The 22,708-nt window shown below is 44.0% G+C and overlaps 1 protein-coding gene across 1 annotated transcript in view; it reads right to left on the bottom strand.

The window, feature by feature from the left end:
- LHCGR (luteinizing hormone/choriogonadotropin receptor) overlaps positions 1-12,961 on the bottom strand; it is a 53,396-nt gene extending 40,435 nt beyond the window's left edge. The window contains exon 1 of the mRNA XM_019719178.3: positions 12,738-12,961. Within this exon, the coding sequence (XP_019574737.2) occupies positions 12,738-12,901 (164 nt within the window). The 5' untranslated portion in view covers positions 12,902-12,961. The remainder of the gene's footprint in view (positions 1-12,737) is intronic.
- Between the last annotated feature and the right edge of the window lie 9,747 nt (positions 12,962-22,708).

Below are 22,708 nucleotides of genomic sequence, written 5' to 3'. Positions count from 1 at the left end.
TGCCCTGGGTCTCTCTACATTGTGTACACTGAGCGCAACACTATTTGGGGCAGGAGGGCACCTGCAGTGCCTCGAGTTACCCTTGCTTCCCCCCAAACCATGTCGGTGCTTGTTTTTGCCTTGCTTCCTTATCCTGTAGCCTTTCTGGTCACCCCAGTGTCCATGTAGGAGTGGAGCCCCTGCCCTGCCTTTTTCTCAGAAAAACCCAGATCCCAATCCCTGTATCTCTGCCCCTTAGAGGACACTGCTGACCCAGACAGTTCCTAGTTACTGTCTGGTTAGGATCCACGTAGTATCTCTCACTGATGGGTTCTAACTTTCCAACTGGGCATCTTGGCACAGACGGGGCTACCCTGTGCTGGGGCTACCCAGTGCAGTTGGGTTAGTTGCTGTCGTGGGCTGCCAAAATCACCATTTGGGAATGAGGCACTAATTCCCCCAGTTGCTGGGAGAGTGGATGGCTACAACTCTCAACTGGGTTGCTCTCCTGGAATAACCCTCAGCCTAAGATTGCCACCTCACCCAAGATCACATCTTCTCTTCTGGGCAGTCCTCATCCAATGACTGGCTAGTGAAGAGAAGAAAGGCCCGGCCCCTTTGTCTCAAGGAGGGACAGCTCAGAAAGCCTTCCCACCTTCAGAACTCCTTTCCATCAATTCTTTCACCTGGGTGGGCCACTGACCCAGTACCCTTTCCAGCCAACCCCAGTTGCCAAGCCCCAGTGCATCCTGTGGCAGAGCCCAGCACCAGAGGCTCTGCTTACAGATAAGCAAATAGCATCCAGATAAACCCAATCACCTTGAAGTGGATGGTGCCACATTATCAGAGGTCCCTAATTATTCCTATAGTTTGTAGAATACTCAAGGGTGGGCCTTGAGGCCTCTTCTTTCCTCTTCCCAGTTAAATAACACAGATGACGTTCAAAGGAGCCCATCTGCCCAGCTCACTGGCTTGTTAATGAACCCTTAAAATAATGTTACCTAGAGAGCTTCAGATTCAGGAGGGGCTGTGTTCCCCTTTGATGAAACCCGATTTGGAAATCCCTACTTACACCAAAACCATCAATTGGGAGACATTTGCATTATCAAAAGGTTCTTTGTTCTACAGAAGGATTCCATGAAAGGTTCCTTTAAATGGCAAACTCCCTAGGTGAATGGAAAATATGGTTCAATTGACACATTTTCTCCTTTTAAAGAGGAGGTCCATTGCGTAAAGCCAATGACAATTGTAAGTTCCACACCTGCTCTTGGTTTTTAAGAGCTTGGAGTACACAGGTGGTTTCCAGGGCAGGACCACCTTCTCAAACCCACAGGCTAAGCAGGATTACAGGGAGAGCCGAGGAAGAGATCTGGCACCAACCTGAGTTCTAGAAGCCTGGGTGGGACCTTTGGTCACCTTGTTGGAGATTTTACCTCTCTTTCTGCCCAGCATGGCAGAAGTGAAATATTTTTATTCACTTCCCTCTAATTGTTTAGAAAAGCCATCTATATTATTGACCTAAGAAAGCTACAAACATCCATCCATCTTTCACAGACGATTAGTTTATTGCTAGTGCTACACTCCCTGAATTTTAAAACACTACAAAATCAAAGGGACAGAAAAAGAGAGAAACAAAAGATGGCCAAAGCCTTTTTTGTTGTTGCCTTAATGAACTTGTTGAAATGGGAGGGAGAAGCATTACTTTATTTACATTCAGAAGAATGTTAATGTTTTTGTATTTATTTATTTATTATGCAGGATCTTGTTCTACATTTAACAGAGACTTAAGAAATGCTGTGTTCTTTGTGAAGCTGCTCAGTAATGACAATAAACTCGCTTTCGTCTTGGAATGAAATAGATGGCTTTCCCTTTTCCGAATGATTTTAAATCTTTGTGCTGTTCAATGCATTGATGTATTTGGTAACTTCATTACTGGGTATGTCTTCATTTGCTAGTTTCTTGTCTGCAGCATTTACTTAGAGGGAGCTGAGAATTCGATGGTAACTGAAATATGAAGTAAATATAAATGGACAGCCGATACGTTAAGTTTTACATCAGAAAATTTTGGAATGAGCCTTAACCATACACCCAGGTAGTTTTGCCTATGGCTTGACTACTCCTTTAAGCACTTACTGTATTAGGCTGTCAGAGGGAAAGGGCTGCTTGCAGGTGGTTTGGGCCAACCTTTCACTTCACAGATGAAGAATCTTAAGTTTGAAAAAGTGAAATGACTTCCCTGAAACCACATGGCAATTCAGTGGCAGATCTGGACTGGCTCATGGGTCACTTCATCCCGGGTCCCCTGCTGTGTCCACTCATCACACTACACCAGTCGTCTTCCTTTAGGGGTTTGTTCACTCACCCTGCTGCACAATCCTCGGGTTCTCAGGTGAAAACCTGACTGTCTGACGCAGCCACCAGCTTCTTGAGGGCGCGTGCTCACGGTCTTCAACTTCAAAGATGCGGCTCAAATTCCTGTTCCTTCATGAAGCTTCTGAGCCTACCAGAGTGGTTTTTCTTTCTCTCCTTGGTTCTCCTCAGTGCTTAATGACTACAGAACTTTTTAAAACTCCACTGTTATCTGAAATTTTACCAGGTACCCTGTATTCCATGAAATGCCCAGTCTCTGGTAGATTCTGCCTTCACACATCTCTTGCTTCCATTCCCTGTATCTCTTTCCCACTGCCACTCTTCTGGGCCATTCTTTTCTCTGCCTCAACTATTCTGTGATCCCCGAATTGGTTTTCCCTGACTATCCTGGGTTTCCCCTGCTTGGTCTAGATTACTCTTCCTGCCAACATTGACCATATCCCTCTTAAACTCAGATATCTTCTGTGCCCGCTCTTGGCCTGTTTACTTATCTACAAATGTCTCAGCCTTGTATTCAAGGCCCTGCAAATAAAGGCTCAGACTTCATTTGCCAGTCCTGTCACCCACTGTTCCCCTTCTATGACTAGGACACTAAACGTGTGCTGTCCAGTACCACAGCCACTAGCCACATGTGGCCACTGGGCGCTTGAAATACGGTCCAAATGGAGATGCCCTGTAAGTGTACAATACACACCAGCTGCTGAAGACTTGGCAAGAAAAAGAATATCAGGTGTCTCAGTAATTTTTATATGGATCATATATTGAAAGACTATTTTGTACATATGGAATTAAGTATTTTATTAAAATTAATGTCACCTTTCAAGAACTTTTAAAATGTGGCCATTAAAAAAATAAGAATTGCACATGTGCCTCACATGATATGGCTACTGGACAGGGCTTCCCTGGGCAAATCAGACTGTGGTGTCTCCTGACTTGCCTCAGGCTTTCCTGCCTTTGTTCATACTGTCTCCACCATCTGGCATCTCACACTTGTCTGCTGGCCTCATTCTGCCCTTGGTTAAAGGTTTAGCTCAGGCGCCACATACTTAGAGGTATGTGTCTTCATCACCGCTTGCATGTGCTTTCTGTCTGGAAGCAGAACAGTGCGGTGTGAAGAGTGTCGTTCCTGGAGCCGGGCTGCCTGAGTGCAAATCATCACTTCATTCCATGTCTACAAAATGGTGATGATACCAACTACCCCAGGGATTTGTGAGAGTAAATAAGAAAATGTTTATATAATGCTGCTATAGCATCTTGCACAAGATAAGAGCTCAAGAAGTGCTTTTAATTCTTAGCTGCTCCCTGAGAAACATTCAAGCTCCCCCACTTATGCCTAATGACAACTCGACTTCCTGGTCGGGGGTATGTAGGGTGGGTTCAGTACTTTGGAGTGGACTCTTCTGTGTGTCACAGGTCATCCTTCTGCTTATAAAACTGTGACTTGTCCCTGACTCCTGACTATCTGCTGATTATACATAGGAGAACTGAGAGGAAGGGTAAACACTCCCACTTGGCACCTTTCTTTTTGGTTCTGGTATTTCTTATAGGTCTCACCCAATAGCTTTCAAAGACACTATGAAGAACAACCTTGCATTAAGTATTTCAACTCCAGGGAGCCCCTCTGCAAGGTTCACATTTGCTCATTGATCCTAAACAGTCCAGTCAGTTGGAACTCTCCCCTCAGAAAGTGCAGTTTGAGGGACTGCCCTCCAAGACAGCCTGAGCACCTGAGAAGCTGCGAGGTGTGTATGAAGTACAATGTGAACTAAGATGGTCAAGAAGATTCCTGGATAATGGATTTTCCAAATCATTTGTGCTATAACTAAATTAAAAATATAAAGCCTCAGAGGAAAATGGTAAATACGTTGAAGCCCTTATTCAAAACCCATTTAAAGTTTTCTAAACACACAAAGCAAAATGATGCAATCTTTACCCCTTAAACCAGAATTCTTCTAGCAATAATATAACATGACAAGAATAACTCTGGTAAATAAAACTGCATGTTGAATTCTCCCCAGGGAATGTCGGCATCATCTGTAATGATTTCTCAAAAGTATTTTTTAGGAGCAGAGAATATTATGTTGTCAGGGCACTGACATTGCAGATATGCTTCAGGAAGCTCCTTCATTACAAGCGTCTGTTTCCAGACACTTAAAAACTTTCTTATTTTGTTTTTAGTGAGTCTGTAAAAGCTGGTTACAACTGATATGCCACATACTTTTAATTAATCTGAGGATGGGTTTGAAGTGCTGAAAATTACTGGCATGTATGTGTACCTTCTGGTACACACCAATTTGTGTGGTTGCCTGGCTCAGAAATTTCCTTTCTCTGGAAGCATCTTATTGGCTGTGCTCCTATGTTTCTGCCTTGGGGGTGGGGCAGGGGGAGGCAATCAGATTCTTTCTCTTGGGAATTTAAAACTTGTAATAGACACACAGAAGGCATCTTTGGAGCTGATTCATGGTAAAGGTGGAATCTAGAGAGAAATTCCCTGACCTCTTGCTGTTAAAATTCAGATTCTCTCTGGATCTTGCCTGTATCCTTCTACCTCCTCATTCTTCTAGTAAGTTCATCTCTTACGATTAAGTTTGTCAGAGTTGATTTCTGGTGCTTGCAAATGATAAAAGGCTTAGAGCCCCACCCAAGGTTTTCAGTGGAAGTAGTCCACTGTCCTGCTGATGTTCCATAGCACAGGCAGGCTATGTGCTGGTGGTCAGCGAGACAGCAGAAGACTTTCAGTAGTGATTTCCCAGGGGCTTTTCTAAGCTGGTGTCAAAAGCCAGGACTGAGCTTATGGGATAACTGTGTCAGCCCGGCTAGCCCTATAGAGAGTGGGGCTTAAAGAAATACAGCTCAAACACCTCCGCCAGGGTTTCTTTGTTACTGTGGCAAGAAGGGATGGCCCCCTTCTCTGAACTTCTACCAGATTTTGTTTACAACCTTTATCTGGCCTTTATCACCGTCCACTTTTCCTTGTACCCATCTGAGAACTGGTCCACTCTCTCCTACCGTCTGAAGACTGTCACTGGACCCTGCACGTTGACCTTTCCATTTCAGTATTTTGTTCCTGAGTGGTCAACAAGTCTGACCTGAAGGTTGTCTGTGTGTCCAGCCTGAAGCTTAGGGATGGAGAATGGGGAAAGGAAAGTATGCCAAATGGGCTTGGCTGCTCTCGCTGGGCAGGTAGGAGTGACCCAACTGAATGATAGGAAAAAGCCTATAATTAGGTCTAAAGTGTTTGAGAGGCAGCTCAGCCTGCGGTGAAAAGAACAGCATATGAGAATATTGAGCTCTGCTATTTTGGGATTCTGACTTACCTTCCAGCTTGAGAAGACCTAGTGGGTCATTTTCTCTAACAGAAACAAACCTATGTCATTAGGTTTGCCCCTTGGATGATGGATATTTACTGTTCAACCTCACACGCCTATATGGGCTATGGGTTTTCAGTCTTCTCTGAATCGTTAGATTGTTACATTAATACTTCGCAGTTATGTGAAACCTTTATTACTGATTACTTTTGGTTCTGTTGTCTTCTTTACCTTCACCACAGTCAGCCCCACTCAGGGACAGGAACCATCACACTCCTTTTAAAGGCAGCACAGAAGTTTTATCACTAGCTTGAACCCACAGTGCAAACTGGGGAAAGGGGACCTGGTGCTAGAACCCAGGGCTGCCTGGTCTATGTCCTGCTGATCAGGTCAGATAATTTGGGGGCTGTGTTAGTGCTGGACCCTCCCCTGTTGTACCGGAGCCATCCCATCCCTGTGGGCTCAGAAATGCTATCTGTTGCTCAGAAACGCTGTTGCTCACAAGGTAGAATTAGGAACCCAGGAGTCACCTCATTTCATCCGAGTCAAGGACAAATTTATTAGCAGCAAGGGATAAAGCCTTCATTCTGAAAGTTGAGTTTTAGTTATAAATTGGATGGTTCTGATTTGGCTCAGGTGGTATTACAGAGCTTGGCTCAGGGCCACACGGAGAGCAGTTGTGAGTGGTTTGCTGGCTGGGAGGTGGTTGCATCTCCCAGTGAGGCAGAAGCTGGGAGTAAATGAAGACCATATAGAGAAGCTGCTAGAAGCTGTCCACTAAGTCAGGGAACCCACCTGCCTGGTGGGTGGGATTATTTTAATTCCCTTCTTAAGAAAAAATAGCTGGTGGAAAATTTGCTAAAATCTGCATTAAATGTGATTTTTCACACACCGAGGGGGGCTGCCAGAACAGAACACATATGCTCCCGTGGAGCCAGCCCTCACGGGTCTGGAAGTGAGCAGCAGGGCCTCTCCCCGCCACCGTGACTCAACTGGCTTCAACATTCCTTGTGTGAGATCAGAGATACATGTGGCCAAGACACTTTCTGGCGCAGCTACCCTGGGACATTATATTTTGGAAAGAAAGCGTTTAGGCCTCATTTCAAGACATGAAAAGAAGCCAAATTGAGGGGCTTAGAAAGAAGATAAAGGTGAGGAGAGGGGCGGAACTAGAGCCTTGAATTAACTGACACTGATTTTGAAAGTAAAAAAAGAAAAAAAAAAAAGAAGAAGAAGAAGAAGGCAGAAAAAACCCAAGGAATTATTATTGCTCTCCAAGGGGTTCGCTGGATCCAGTGCCAAAGGGATCTTTTGGCTCTACACTTCCACTGAGATTTTGGGAACTCTATTGCTGGCTTTTTAGTGTCCCACTAGGGGCCATCATTCACTTTCCCCAAAAGGATGATTTTTTAAACTAATAAAATCTGGTTCTTGCAAAGCTTTCCCCAAGGAGCCTGTTTCTAGGTACACCCGGGCTTAAGAACTGCATTGAAGGTATAGCTGGGGGAGCCCAGTCAGAGCTGAAGTCAAGATCAGTCACTGCCAGTGCTTTCTTTGTAGGGGCAAGGGGTAGGGAGGTAGGATATGAGCTTTCTAATTTATGAGAGCGGTTTTGGTCTGGCCAGCTTTAGGGAAGCTGCGGCTAGGGCCCAGCTGTCCTACTTACAAGGTCTTGGTGGGTTTCCCTCTGTCCTGTGGGCTCCTGTGTGGTGTTCCGGACCAGGAACCCATCGGTCTCGATTCAGGCTGCCTTGGTGGTTGGTTTGTTTGTTTTAATGGATCCTGGGCTGGGGATTGATTTTTTTTGCTTTCTGATGAGTGAATTAAAATAAACAGACATTAAAAATTAAAACAATCTGGATGGGGCATATTCATATAGGTAAGCTTCCAGTCTTGCTTCTCTGAAACTGATATGGCCAGTTCACAGGACAGAGTGGGGGGAGGTCTGCAAAATCTGGGACCTGGATGTTGTTTGACATAACATAGAGATCTCCCTCTACAACCCACAGTACATCCTTAATCTCCATTCTTTAGATTTTTAAAATAACATTTAGATGTGGTACATGCTAAGATATGTGTCCTTTTGGCATTGGTTCATTGTTCCTTTCAGCTGTCTACTCAGTTTGATCATCATGTATGTAGCTCAGTAAAAATTTTAATCAAACTACCTGAGAAATTCTGGGAATCCTGAGTTGAAAAAGACCTCTTCAAGTGGTTTTCACTTTAGCATAATGATTCAAATCCAAGGGCAGGGGGGTATGGATGTTACCCTCAGGGGGCATTTGGCAAATGTCCACAGGTATTTTCGGTTGTCACAATTTGGGAGGGCAGTGCTGTTGGCATCTAGTGGGAAAAGGCCAGGGATGCTGTTGAGCTTCCCACAGGGTACAAAGCAGCCCCCACAACAAATGATTATCTGACCTGAAATGTCAATTGTGCTGAGGTTGAGAAATCCTGCTATAGCAGAAGAGGTACATACTGTGGTGGCATATACGCAAAAATATATGTGAGTACAGGGTATCAAAGCAAGTGTGTGTGTCTGGGAGGGAGGGGACATTGGGGAAAGATTCATGGGGAAGTGACTATAAATCATGATTTTTACTTAATGGCTTTGTAACTGTCCAAGAATGATTTTGATTGAAAGTTTATTAAGAACAACACAGTGGGCTTTTTCTTTTCTTTTTTTTTTGCACAACCCTCTGGGTAATTTAATCAACTATTTTTGATGACTTTATATCTTTCCTAAAAAAAATTCCACCAGAGAGCCTGGGAGAGGCATAAAAAGAGAAGAATACATTCAACCTTATTCTGTGCTTCTTTAGTCTGCTATAACCTATGGACTCTTCTTCCCTTCTTTCCTTCAAGGTTCAGCCTCATGACCCCTGGCCCCTGAAGTTTTCCTTTGGAGATTTCAGTCCGTGGTGAGTGGTCTACTCTACTCTCTGCTTTCCTTTGAGCCTCATTGCCTCTCTCCCTATGTACACCAGTCTCCTGGGTGTGTTTCCACCTATCCTGTGGGCTCCTGAAGGTCAGGGACAATGCCCTCCTCTTGTACATCCCTCCACAACATTGAACCCTGTTCTGGACCCAGATTCCCACTGAAGTTGGAAGAAGGATAAAGACATTCAGGAAAGATGTCAGGATACTAACATATTCCTGTGACATTGGCTCATGGATGCAGCACATTTTATTCTGCCACCATCTCTGGATCGTGTCTTATAATAAAGTCTAAAAGTTTAATCTCTGTTCAGTAGAAACAACATGCAAAAAATAAATTGCCATAATTATTATTAGCATTTTTCTTACAGATTTTTCTGAAGCTGTTTCCATATCAAGCAAATCAACCTTTCTGTTGTCATAGAGACAAAGATCTTTTTATAACCATGGGCAAGGTGAGACTTTTCTTTTCCTCTCCCTTCAAGTTGTCTGGAACTAATAAGAAAAGCAAAACCAATTTTTAAAATCAATTTTTTTCCATTACTCTGTTATTCCCCAATTAAAACGAGTGAAAATTTGGGAGGCTATTTTTTGTATCACATTGTAGATTTTAAATACCTAAGTTTTAATAAAATATGGGAGAGGAGGAAAGATATGAACAATTGAAGGATACCATTTTCAAAATTTGCAAGCATTGGACTTGTCAGTGATAAGTAATTATAATACAATCCATGGTCCTTCTTTATTTCTTTTCAACCAGATAGTTAGAGGTCTTAAAAGACAGGACTACCAGGGCCTGAAATGATTAAAACATAAGCCAGCATCTACTGAGGGGCTAATGATGAATTCTAAGGCTTTCTATGGGACTCGCCTCCTCCAACCCCCAGAACCACGAGTACTGCTCTTCTCTCTGCTGAGTCAAACCCTATGGATAACTTAGTGCGAGAGCACATCCCTCTTCGTCTGGAACCCTCATCTCATAATTTCTGTTCTTTGCTTTTTGTGAACTCCTGATAACTTGTTATCCATAGCATTTGTCTGTCTTGTAATGACTATTTACATTTCATTCATTCATCGTTAAGAGGATTTTAGCATGAACCTGTTCTCTTTTCTTGTCCTTCGCATCAGTGTTGAATTACACCTTTACCCAACTGCCTTCTTCCCCCAGGACTCAGAAGTCTCCCTACTTTTTCTAAGATGAACCCTTGCCCTGTGATCTGACACTGATGCTCTCCCCCCGCCCACATTGAGGTCCGACTCCATCAAGTATGATTCCTCCCCAACCCTCGTATCGTCAGTGTCCGTCCTTCTGCATGGATTCCTTCCCTTATTCCTCTTTGAAGAAAAAAAGCCCACAACGATCTCAGTCCTGTTTATTTTCTGTATGTCTCAGAGTTTGGTGTTTTAATTTGATTTCAGCTGCCTTTTGCAATAAGTAGGTATTGTGTATGTGTGTGGGGGGGAGGGGATGGGCTGGGATGGAGGAGGGGAGTATATGGCACAAGGAAGTTTAAGACGTACTTCTTCCTTTGCAGAAGGTTATAGCCTCCTTGGAGAGCAATACCTTGGTTTTCAAACCTTAGCATGCATCAGAATAACCTGGGGAGTTTGTTAAAACATAGATTGCTGGACCACACCCTCAGAGGTTCTGATTCAGTGGATGGGGCTGAGGCCTGAGAGTGTGCATTTCTAACATTTCCCAGGAGATGCTCATGCTGCTCCTCTGGGACCACACTTTGAGGAACATTGCCTTAAAGTAACTACCCTCCTACTCCTCTTCATGCATCTCTCTTGTCATATGGAAATTGAAGTCACCGTATCCTGCTGAAAAAGTTATTCTGTTTGGGCCTTTATCAGCTTCCCTTCCATAGGGTTGTCACTGGAAGGATGAGGTGATCTCTCAATTGTCTGATCCTCAGGAAGGCCGACCCTGGGAGGGTCAGGGCAGCATGTGTGTTGACCTAAGGGGTCTAAATGTCTAGGAGAAGATCCTCCTGGTGTGGATGCCAAGATAGTGCACGTGAAAGGAGGAAGTCAGGGATTCTGCAGGATCCCACAGGGATGGCAGAGAGCTTCAGGGCCTGGACAGCCAGCTCCTCTTTGGGAGCAGGTGGAGCCAGCTTCAGCATGCTGACAGTACTTACATCGTGCCTGCTTCTTCCCACCTCCACCCCCAGACCTAGTCAGCACTATAAAATCTTTTTGAGGGGCTCTAGGTGTCTCTAAACTGCACTGTGGGGCAACAAGAGCAGTTGTTTTGTTTTGTTCTTTTCACTTCAGTCTTCTCCAGGAAAGGGGTACCCTCCTGAGGCCACCATGGGTGTGGCAGCAGGAATTATTGAGAGATCTCAGTGAAAAGCTGAATCTGAAAGGAGTTGGGACTTGGGCCACCCATTCCTACCTCCCACCAGGGGGTTCTCCACTAAGTGCCAACTTTGGAGAAGCTGGGAAAATTGTGTATCGAAAGTAAGGGGTAATTTTCTTACTAAGAAAGCCCATATAAAACGATAATTAACAGATGAAGTGCCGTCTTTGCTACTCAAGAGCCATGGGACCTTGGGTAGGTTATTCCAGCTCTTTGGATCTCAGTATCTTGTAATCTGTATGATAAGTACCAGGCAAGTAAGAAAGGCTGTTAGTGGCACAGTCATTCATAAGAGCAAGATGAGAGGCTTCTCACAGAAGGGCAAGGGACTTGGAAGGCAGTTTCCGTGGGTTTGTTGATCGATTGAAGCAAATTCTGTCAGCATGGTCCTCACCTTCAGGGAATTGAGCTGACAAGATAATTAATGGAAACTAATTAATATAAACTCCTCAACCTTTAAACTGTATCTGTCCACCACAAATATTCCCTGAAGGCCACTAAGTCTTCCAGGGGAGAAGTTCAGCCGCTAAGGAGGGAGGGGAGCCCCTCTGTGAAGCGGGCCTCTGACAGACACTGAGGGCCCAGAGAAATTCGGGGAAGGGGTCTTTTCCTCCCCTCAGCATGGAATTCCATCTAGAACATAACCAAGACCTCCACCAGCCTGGTGCTGTTCGGATACTTTTATAGTAGTACACTTCTTTTTTCTCCTTTTCTCTTTTAACCACTTTATTGAAATATAATTCATATAGCATAAAATCCACCCATTTAAAGTGTATAATGCAGATTCTAGTATATTCATAGAGTTGTGCAACCACCACCACAATCTAAGTTTAGATCATTTTTGTCACCCCAAAAAGCCATACCCATTAGCAGTCACCAGGCCTTCACCCCCACCTGGCAGCTACTAATCTACTTTTTGCCTATCTGGACATTTCATATAAATAGAATTATATTATGTGTGGTACCTTTTACTAAACTGAAGAAGGGAGACGTACGTGGTGACATTGATGCACTAATACTGAAGTCCCCCTTCTCCTCTTCTCCTCATCGTTTCAGCAAACACCTGCCGGCTGATGTATACAGTCCCTTAACTACTTCTGTGAGTGTGGGGGTGGCGGCGATGTGCCAGAGGTGGGCACAAGGCCTTCCGCTGATTAGGCGACCAGACTGAAATGCAGGTCCGTCTGGGACAGGGGTGGAGCCCTCGCTTGTATACTCACTAAGGTGTAGGGGGGCACTGGCTGGGGGAGGCGGCTCCCCAGCAGCTCCTGTTGAGTGACCAGGTCATCCCTGGCCACAGGGCCTAACACTCCGTTTCTAGAGGACCACAGGGTGCCAGAGCCCACAGTAACTTTCACCAACCTGCCCGACTCAAGGCTCACAGACCACGCAAGACTTCTCTGAGCAGAGACAGCTGCTGACTGAGGAGCATCACACCCTGGCCCCTCCCGCAGTGGCAGGGTGCGAGACCTTCTTTCCTCTGTGGCTTCTGGATAGTTCCACACCCCTTGCCGCGGCCCCAAAGGAGAAAGGGTGGACCTGGGGCCCACTAGAGGCTGGAGGATGCGCCAGCAGGTGGGGCCCAAATCCACGGTTCCGCACGGGGTGGTTTGGTAAAGACAGCCCCCACGCTTTGGCTTCTCCTCACCCTAAAAGGTGGTCGAGTTTGAAAGGGCGAAGCGTCCTTTCCCAAGCTTCCAGGTAAAGGGGGCCAGAGGAGGGAGGAAAGGTGACCCGGAGCGAGTGAGGATCCCGGGTCGGAGGCACAGTGTACTCACAGTCGGGTGAGGCCGGCCCGCGGGCCAGGGCAGCGCAGGGCGCCGTCCGGAGGGCAGCTGCAGGGCTCGGGGCACTGCGCCCCCGGCAGCGCCCGTGGCAGTATCGGTGGCAGCAGCAGCAGTAGCCCCAGCAGAGACCTCAGCACCGGGGACCGCCGCCCCATGGCCAGAGAGCCAGAGTGCGGGCTCCCGCGGCTGGGCGGGTGCCTCGGACAGCTCCCCAGTGTGGCCCGCGGCCCTCTCCCCGCCCCTTGGCCTGTTCTCCCACCCCCTCCCGCGCCGCCTGCCCCTGTTCTCCCCCCTCCGGGCTGAAACTCTGCCTTGACATGGGACAGTGTGACCCCATCACTTCCTTTCTGCTGCTTTTCCTGGACTGCCCTGTCCCCTATGTCTGCAAATAGCTCTCGTTCTAGGAGGTAGAGTGTAGTAATGGTGCATGCTTTGAGAAAGGAGTGGGGAGTTCTGAATTGTCCTGGCTCTGCTGTAACTGTGAGTGTGAAGTGGAATGAGTTGTGTCACTTAACTGAACCTCTTTTATTACATCTGTGGTTAGAGCAGCTGGATACTCGCCATACCCACGCCAGAAGGGATGAAAGAGCCCAGCTCAGAAGCTTCTCCTTGCCTTCATTCTCAGCCCTAAATCTTTTCTTTCTCCCCACATCATCTCACTCCACACCACAAGTCATCTCTGTTCTCCCAACTTCCCCAGTGATCTCTCTGTATTCTCCTGGTAGTAACCGCCTCCCTCCTTGTATTATAGCGATTTGAGTCTGTTCTATCAGACTGTATAAATCATGAGGTCCTAGAGAACAAAATCCAGTTCAGATTTATTTTTGTATTCCTTCTGGCGTCTGCATGCTAAGTCCTTAATAAGGATTTGTGGAATGAATGAAACTTCTATAATATACAGCAGTTACCCCATAGGAGGCCCAGTATAGGCTAGATCTGTGATGGGGTGCTCTCCCTCACATGACGTCTGAGCTTTACAATAGGTGTTACAGTAGGTGTGACAACCAGAAAAATGATGTCCTGGGAGGTTACGTAACTTCCCCTAAGTCACACAGTTTCTAAATAGCAGAAACCTGTTTGAACTGATGTCTGTCACCCACTTTCTCTCACCAATGTAAAAAGTTACTATATATTCTGTATACCAAGGACTTGGAAAGAGACAAAATTTATGGTAAGCCTGGGGTGCAAAACTCCCCCTGTTTAATTTCATCATTAAAACACTTGTTCGTCCCTCCTTCCAAGGACTCTGGAAATCCTAGAAGTCTTTCTGGAAGAGGTGGACTTTGAGAGCTGGGAAGGTGCATAGGACTCTCCAGACAGGAAGTAAAAGCAGATTTCTTTTTTTCTGGTTTGGAGCCAATTCTCAAGGACAGACTAGCTTAGTTAACAGTCTCTAGTCTCTTGGAGTCTCTTGCCCAAGGAAGGTAGCTTTTCATTTTTTAGTTATTAAAAAAAAAAAAATCATCTGGCTTTGCTAGATGACAGCATTGTGCTTGATGGCATGAAAAACAAAGCTTATGTCCATTTGATTGTCTTTCTTCTCTCGATCCCTGTCTTCAACTGCTTACCTGACTCCTTTTTACCTGCTCATCTTCTGCATTTACTGTTCCCCTGACCTGGAATGATTTTCTCTTCCATTTCCATATTCCATGAGGTAAATCCCTCGTTGTACTTCAAAACTCAGCCCAGTGTCATTTCCACTATAAAGCCTTCTCTGACTTGACATAGCTGAGTAGTGTGGCCATAGCACCTGCTTCGTAGTCTGTAATATAACACACTGCAATTATGGCTTTAATTTTGCTTCCTCCTGTCCATTCATTTTACTATTGCTAGTGCATGTCATAGCTTCAAGCTGTTAGTAGGTGCTCAGTATATATCGTTGAATAACAGAATGAATACATGAAACCCACGTGGAGACCTATAGCAGAGACTCAATAAATCATCTGAGAAGAGCTTAACCTTGCTTGATTTATTCTCAACCACACTGGACAGATATCAAGTAATTACCCCTGACTACTTTGGGGACACATTTTCTCTCCTGTTTTAACTTTGTCAGATTCTGATAGGGAAGTTCGGGTAGCAGTGGGCTTTTCAAACGTTTCCACCATGAATTGCAGGACAGAAGGAATGAATAGCTCAAGGTGACCGAGTGCCATTTCTTTCAAGTCTTATATTTTATGAGGCCTTTTCTTTTTACTCCATTGCCTATCTGTTATATAAAAAGAATGGTTGCCCCCCTCCCTACTCCTGAAGAACCATTTGATTCTGTGCTTGTGTATCCTTGGGGACTACTTAAACTCCAGTAGCAGAAGGACTGGGAAGTCACAACACCTGGATTTTCCTTCTCGTTCTGTCACCGGCCATGTGGCTTGGTCTTTGATTTCCTCACCTGTAGGAGGAGGGGTTGGAGTTCACAATCCCTAAGGCTCTTCTAGCTCTAAAATGCAAGGCCTTGGGGGGCAGCTCCTATTATAGTGCTGGTGGAAGGAGTTGGATTGTGTATATTGACTTCTTATTGCTTGTATTAAATTGGAAATAAAGTCCTATTTATGAATAGGTGAAGTTGTTCATTGAAAGAAACTCATAACTGTAATGAGTTTTTATAAATTTTTTCTATCTCTGATTTATTTCAGTTGGATCTTAATTATCACATTGGTTCTTGCAATATATAACAAAATCACATTGAATTGTTTATTATTATCACCATGGAATTTACCTGTCCTACTCATTAATGTGCAACCTATTTAGAGTGAATATTTTTAAATCTGAAGAATTTCTATGTCATATAACTATACTTATAGTTACTTTTGTCACAGAACTTCAAAAGAGCATGACCCACAAAGATTGCTAATTATATTTTACTGACAAACTAAAGTTCATGGAAGTCACAAGAAGTTTATCCTACCTTAGAGATATAAAAATATGTGACACTACAACTCAGAAATCCTAATAGAACTCTCCAAAAGTCTAGAACAGGGCTTGCCATGTTTTAAGGTGCAGAGATATCATTTGGGAAGCGAAAAACAAAGATTCCTGGACACTCTCCCTGAAGAGATTTTGATTCAGTTGATATGGAGTGGGGTCCAAGAGTCTGCGTTTTAACAAGCCCTCCATGCAATTTCGATGCATGGGGTTCCCAGAGCACAGTCTGTGAAACACTAAAGTGGAAATTCTAGAATTAAGTTTGCCTAAAAGAAGACAAAGCTCAAGAATGCTTACTAAGGACGTATGGATGAAATCTAGGAATTTTGATCCATTGTTAAAGAAATCTGGTGTGTGTAAGCAGACATAAATAATACTGTGTATATGTGTGTAAAATTGCTCAATTGGTTGTAATGCTGAGGTTTTTTTTTTCTGGTTTAAGTAGCAATCAGTTTATTTATTTTAATTTTTTTGGAGGGCCGAGAATGAGCAATTTCACAAGATCATGGATTCTATTTTCCTTTAGCCTCTCACTAAATCAAAACTCAGTAGCACTTGATATCACAATAAGATATTGGAGTAATGAAGAAACCTCAAGTAGAATAGTTAAGATTTTCTGATTCTTGAACACATATCCTGTTAGTACCATAACTGAGTATTTCTTCCCTTGTAAAAGCAGTGGTTTTACCTTCCCTCAGAAGAAAAGGTGAATGTTTGGCAGAGGAAGAAAAAATGTGTAAGAAAAGAAAAATAGTTACACCCGTGAGCTGTCTACCTTACCACCTGGAACAAAAAACCCATGAAAACCAAAAAAAAAGAAAACAAACAAACAAAAAACCCAACAAAGCAAAGAAAACAACAAAGATGACCCCTGAAAGTTACACTCCGAAATTTCATGCAGCTTCTCTGTTGCTTGCTTGGAAATTTCATCTTCGGTTTCCTTGTATACATGGTATGAAATCAGAGATGTGATCAGCGGTGCGCCTCCAGTGCTGCCCTGAGGGTCCTCTGGGCCTTAGGAGGAGCTAACTCAAAGCTGCAGGCTGATGGACACCTGGGCCTCAGCCATAGGATGGGTCTGGGAATGGAGGGTTAAGGCTGGTCTGGGGTGTGAAAATCCTTTTCCAAGACTGCGGGAGAGAACGCCTGAAAAAGGGCCTTACATTTTTGGTCAAGGGTGTGTGTGAATTGGGGCTGCTATCCTCCTTGTCTCATGGAAAAAGCCTTCCTGCTCTGGCAGTGACTAAAACTACAGAGAGAAAAACAGAGATGAGAGATAGGTGGGGACAAACAAATTTGGAGGCCAGTACCTCCCTTGGACTTCCCAAGTAATGAGCACATACCTCCCCTCTTTTCCTTAAGCCAATTATAGTTCAGTCTCTCTTACTTGCAACTAAAATTCTTAATCTCTACTATCAGCCTTGCTGTGACCTTTATTTGACCTGTCCACTTTCCCCTTCCCTTCTCAGCTAGGAAAGAAATAGGGCTTTTCTAGTCTTATCTCTGTCATAGGATTCATCACAAACACAGTGAATTTTCCCCCTTCGATTGGCAGCATTTATCACCATGCTTATGGGAGTAAATGGGTTGAGGGAGTGAATGAACAAAATGAATGATGAACGAGTGAACAAAGAGATAGTGTTGTAGAACCACATTATTTTTCTTTTTAGAGAAGCGACATTTTGCTGAATAATTCACCAAGCATTCTTTCCACTTTAGGGAAGGGCTTCTTGGTTTAGAAATCAAATTTTGAGCTAAAATATTAGGTAGAGCCAATACAGGGAAAGAGAGAAAATGTTCTGAAATGATGAAATAAATAAACAAGAAAACATAATTTGGTTTTTGAAAACCTGATGTAGAAATAATCAAAGTGTGTACCAGGATTCTGGATGCCTGTCATGCTAGTTGGCAGTATTTAGGGAAAAGGTGTCAAAGCTCAAGAAATTTTTGGAAAATCGAGTTAAGATTAAACAAAGTTCTTACTAGACAGTTTCTCAGAACTTTTACCATGCATCCTGAATCTCCACGAGGGCCACAGTATATGTAAGGGACTGGTGTTTCTTTGGGACACACTTTGAGAACACTGACTTTAACGGTGAAGAACCCCTTCACTGAACTGAAAGCCAGAGCTGACCTTGGCACGGATATAGCCTACTGATGTGTGGGCTTGGTGTGATGGAGAGATTGCCTGGGTCCCTCTTTTTCTCCCTCTAGCCTTTGATGTGGATACTCCGGGTCTAGAAATCCCAATGTTATCAATGTATCCTTTCAGGTTAAGCAGTGCCCTCCCCAGCCTCCTTTTTAAAAATGAAAATACAGGCACAGGGTGGGAGCACACTGATTTGATTATATCTTCATCTGAATTATTTATTTTCAGAATAATTTTTGAAGTCCCCGGGGTGGTGTGAAGACTCAGGGTGGATAAAGTTTAGGGGGTGCATGCACCTTGCCAGTGGGGAAGGAGGTGTCTACAGGGAAGCTTCTGCTCCTCAGAGCTGTGTCAGAAGCAGACCCTCTGACCTGCCCTCAGATGCACTCAGACTACAGAGATTAGGGTCTGGAGAGGGAAAGAAACCTCGGTTTTCCTCCCGCTGCTTTGTGTGGAGGCGGTGGCCCTCCTGCTCTCATCCTCAGCCTGTCCAGGGGCAGGAGGCGTGTGGGACTCAGTCCCACTGATAGACCCTCTTGCTCGCCTGTACCCCCATTAGAGATGCACTGAGAGCCTTCTGTCTGCCACTACTGACAACACCTGTCACGTTGAATTATGCTTTCTGGACATCATGTGACATGCAGACAAACGAGAGGCCGGCCATTACCCAAGGACCTCCAAGGCCTTTATCAAAAGGGGAATCTCCTTCAAGAGATAGTTTGGAAATGGCTATCAATACGGAATTGTGTGTGTGTGGCCCACAGACTGGAAGAATGGTGCCCCTGTTTTCAGCCAAAGGGAATGCAGGGGGAGTAGCTTTGCAGCAATGCTCAGGGTGCCTGTGAGAGATGGGGTGTGTTGGAAGATGAATGCTGTTTGGATGGGCAGAGTTTGAGGTGACATCTGGCTGGAGAGATCCAGGAGGCAGCTGGACTGCCCTGGTGCCGAGCATGGGAAACACTGAAATGGGAGAGTCAAATCTGGGGATTCTACCCTAATGGTTGTCATCTCTTAGAATCCCTTTTGGGAAGTTGCTTAAGAGGCAGATTCAGGGGGCCCACTGGGAGATTCTGCTTCTGTACAGTCAGTTCAGGACAGAAAACGTGCATTTTAAAAGGGTCTCAGGTGACCGTTTTGGAGAAGGACCCCCAGTCCACCCTCTGAGAAACATGGCTCCAGTGTGACAGATGAAACCCAGGGAGAGAATACATGAAGAGAAGTGGGCTGGGGGCAGCGTGGTGGGATACTTGTGTGAGGGAGGAATGGGAGGAGCCATCAGAGAGGTCAGGTGTGCGGTGAAATTGAGGGAATAGACTATCCACGCAAGAAACAAGACAAATGATAGAATAAACTTTTCCTTTGTGTTTGCCTATCTTGAAATTAAGGTATTAAAATGAAAGAAAACCCTATATATGATTTTACTTCTAAATTAATCAAGAGAAAAGTCTTTTAAAGGAAGCAAAAATGCCGTGAGAATGAAGATGTTCATTATAGTAGTGTCTATATGACAAATTTGAAATAACCTGAATATCCAGAAATATTACAGAGATTTAAATACACTGATTCACTTCATCAATGAAATATTCCAGTGATTTAAAATAATTTGACTAATTTAGAGACATAGAAACGTTGGATATGTTAGAATACAAAATAATATTTACATTGTAAGTTAAATAACATAAACATGTTCCTTTGAAGAGAAGAAAATCAAAAGTCATTTTCTGTCCCAATCCTGCATCTCTAAGTCGGCTCACTGCTCCATGTACCACATTGCTGGTGACGTAAAGCAAGCCAGAGATAACAGTTGGTGTTCTGAGCAGTTACATGGTTCTCAGGTGGCCAAGATAGCTCTTTAGTGTCTTAATCTCCCCCTCGCCAGCCTCATCATTAGTTTGCTTTCCAGTTATTCCTTTGTAAGGAGGGTGCAACTCACAGTGGCCCATGAGGAGATCGAACCGGCAACCTTGGTGTTATTAGCACCGCACTATAACCAACTGAGCCAACTAGACAACCTGCTCCTTTGTCTTTATCTTTGTGCCACTTCTGACCCCCTGAGCTTTATATTAGCATCTAGTTTCTCTCACTCCTGATTTTCGCCTTCCCCTCACTCTGCTGTGACTGGCTCTCCTCGTTTCAGACAATCTCAAGTAATAATACCCACCTCAAGAGTCCTATAATGTGTCTAAGTTTTCTCTTAAATTTTTGTTTGGCGTCAAAGTAATGTTCCTGCTAACACGATCCAAATGGTTTTAAACACCTAATATTGAAAAGTTTAATACTTTCTCATATTCCTCTTCCATCCACAGCCCTGGCATTTGCTTCCTTTCTAAATAACATACTTTTATTGCTACCTGTATTATTGCTACCTGTTTAAATTGCTGTGTTTACCACAAACTAAGCAACCTAACAACACACGGTGCACAGTTTATGTGCGTCAGGAGTTTGGGCACGGATTAGCTGGTAGAGGGTGGGCAGGGTTAGGAGAAGATCTGATGGCCTAATCTCTATGTATAGACTTTCAACCGACAGAGCTGTTTTTAACCTCACATTGTACCCTGTCACCTTCTACAATAACTTGTGTCTCCAAGTCCTGAGAATTTCTGGATTTGCTAGTGGAATCGACTCAATGCTTACCAGCATTGCTTTCTGCTGGACTTTGGGTCACACTACTTACATCAACTACTGCTCCTCTGTCTGCTTATTTTCCAAGTACGTAGTTGTTGAAATCTTTTACCTGCAGTTATGCATTAGTCTGGGTCTTTCAAGAGACAGAGTCCAAGATGATGTATGTGTAAGGATTTTATTTGGGAACCACCTTTATGAGAGAAAATGGGAGGGAGCTAGAAAAGGCTGAGAGAGCATTAGGCTGAGATGAGAATGAAGGAGAGAAGGAAGGAAGGCTGGTGGAGCACCCCAGACCACAGTGCCATCTAAGGGTGTTCAGCAGGGCTGATGAGAGTCCTTGACCAAAGGTGGTTATTGGAGGAGTCCCGTGTCTCTTAGGAAAGGGCTTGCCTTATTTCCTTGCCATGCTCAATCATTAGTTGGGAGCAGCTCGGGGGAAGCATTACCTGGGCCCAAATTCAACCGTGATTATAGGTGGGTTTCAGAGCCCAGTAGCGGGGGCCCTTGGTCAATTACACTCCCGTAGATGGAGGCCTGAGCAGTTTCAGGGCTGCCACAAATTATTTTTTCTCTCATTCCCTCTATCCTTTGCATGTATTCCTTTCTTTTGGGCATTAGGGAGAGGCGGGTGCATTTCTTTTTTCTTAATCCTTACTAAATTTTAGTGACATTTAGGAAAGGAAAGGAAATAGGTTGGGTATAGTTCTATGTTAATTTTTAAAATTATTTAAAATAATGTTCTCCAACAGTTATGTACTGTCATGTATTCATACTTTAAAAAATGTCTAAAAGTAGAAGGAGAAGGTGATCAGAATTGTCACATGCAGAAAGCTGAAGGAGGACAGAGACTGAGAAAGGCTGTGTGACTTGCTGACTAGGAGGCCACTGATGAACTTATTGCTGGTTCCACAGTTGTTGGGGTGAAAGCCAGCTTGAAAGAGACTGAGGAGGGAGAAGGTATGGATAAGTCTGTTAAGAAGTCTGGTGGCAAAGGGAAGAAGAGGAAGAGAGAGTTAACCTTAGGGGTGAGCTGGATATAGAAAAGGGAGACCCTAACAGCTTCATTCGTAGATTTAAAAATGGGCCAGAATGAAGGGAGCGATAGGGAATACAAATAAGAAAGGATCTCAGGAACATGGTCTAAGAGGAGGCAGGAAAGGGGATGGGATTGAGAATACACGTGGAAGGCTAGTTCCAAAAGCAGGAGGGAAACATCTCCCTCAGAGATATGAGCAGGAGGGAGGGAGATGCAGATATCAGTGGTGTCTCAGTTAGGATTGCTTTTAGCTGCAAGAAGCAGAAAATCGACTACTGTGTCTTAAATAAGTAGGGGTTTATGAGGTAAGCAGTCAGAGCCAGTACGACAGCAATAAGATGCTGCTGAGGGCTCAAGATCCTTCCATCTTTCTGCTCCATCTTGCTCCACGAATGAACGAATGAATGAGCAAAATATAGAGTGATAACTATAATACTTCTGTTAAGACTTTTCTTTTTCAGTGAAAAATAATGTGAATGACGAACCGTGGCTACTTGTTTAATCTAGTATATCAACAAATTAAGTTTTACAATGCTTTCAAAAATATGTAAATGAGGTAAGAAAAAAAATCTAGATTCTATACTGTTAAGGAAAATAAAACCTTAAAATAATATGGTTACATTGATTACAATTCTGAAAAATTATACCTGTACCATATTAAAGTAAGGAGAGACCATTGTATCTTGACACTAGTTTAAGTTTTATAGTGAAGAGGGCTGCGATTTTCCTTTTTTGATGACTCTGTTTATTTTTCACTATAAAGTTGTTAATATATAATTAAAAAATTAAAAAGCCCATATGGAACTCCTCTAGAAGCAAGGCACTCCAAAAATGCAAGCATGGTCATCAAAATATTATCACATCATCAACACACATACAAGGATGGTCATTACATTCTGATACTCGTTGCTAGGTTCCAAGTGGAATGTTGGCATGTTGAAGTCTCCGTGAATCTGTGCTCAGCGGTCAGCCTGCAGTGAGAACTGACTCAGGTTTCTTGGGGCTGGGGGAGGGGTGGACCATGTGGTGTCAACTATGTGGTTCATGAAGGTTTCCTCACCAAGTTTCTCTCTACCTTCTGCACAGGTCTGCGATTCTTCCCTAGATTGATATCCAGTCAAGGTACCAATATTTAATAATACATAGCTGGATGGATTCTTTAACTAGGAACTTTGTGAAATCCATAAAGAAACTAGTTGACAATAATTGAACTCACATATAACTGTGAGA

Source organism: Rhinolophus sinicus, chromosome 2 (assembly GCF_057876585.1).
Source record: "Rhinolophus sinicus isolate RSI-liver-muscle chromosome 2, RSI-T2T, whole genome shotgun sequence".
Classification (NCBI taxonomy): domain Eukaryota; kingdom Metazoa; phylum Chordata; class Mammalia; order Chiroptera; family Rhinolophidae; genus Rhinolophus; species Rhinolophus sinicus.
The sequence above is the reverse complement of the archived record's forward strand: the minus strand, read 5'-3'. Positions and strand labels throughout refer to the sequence as shown.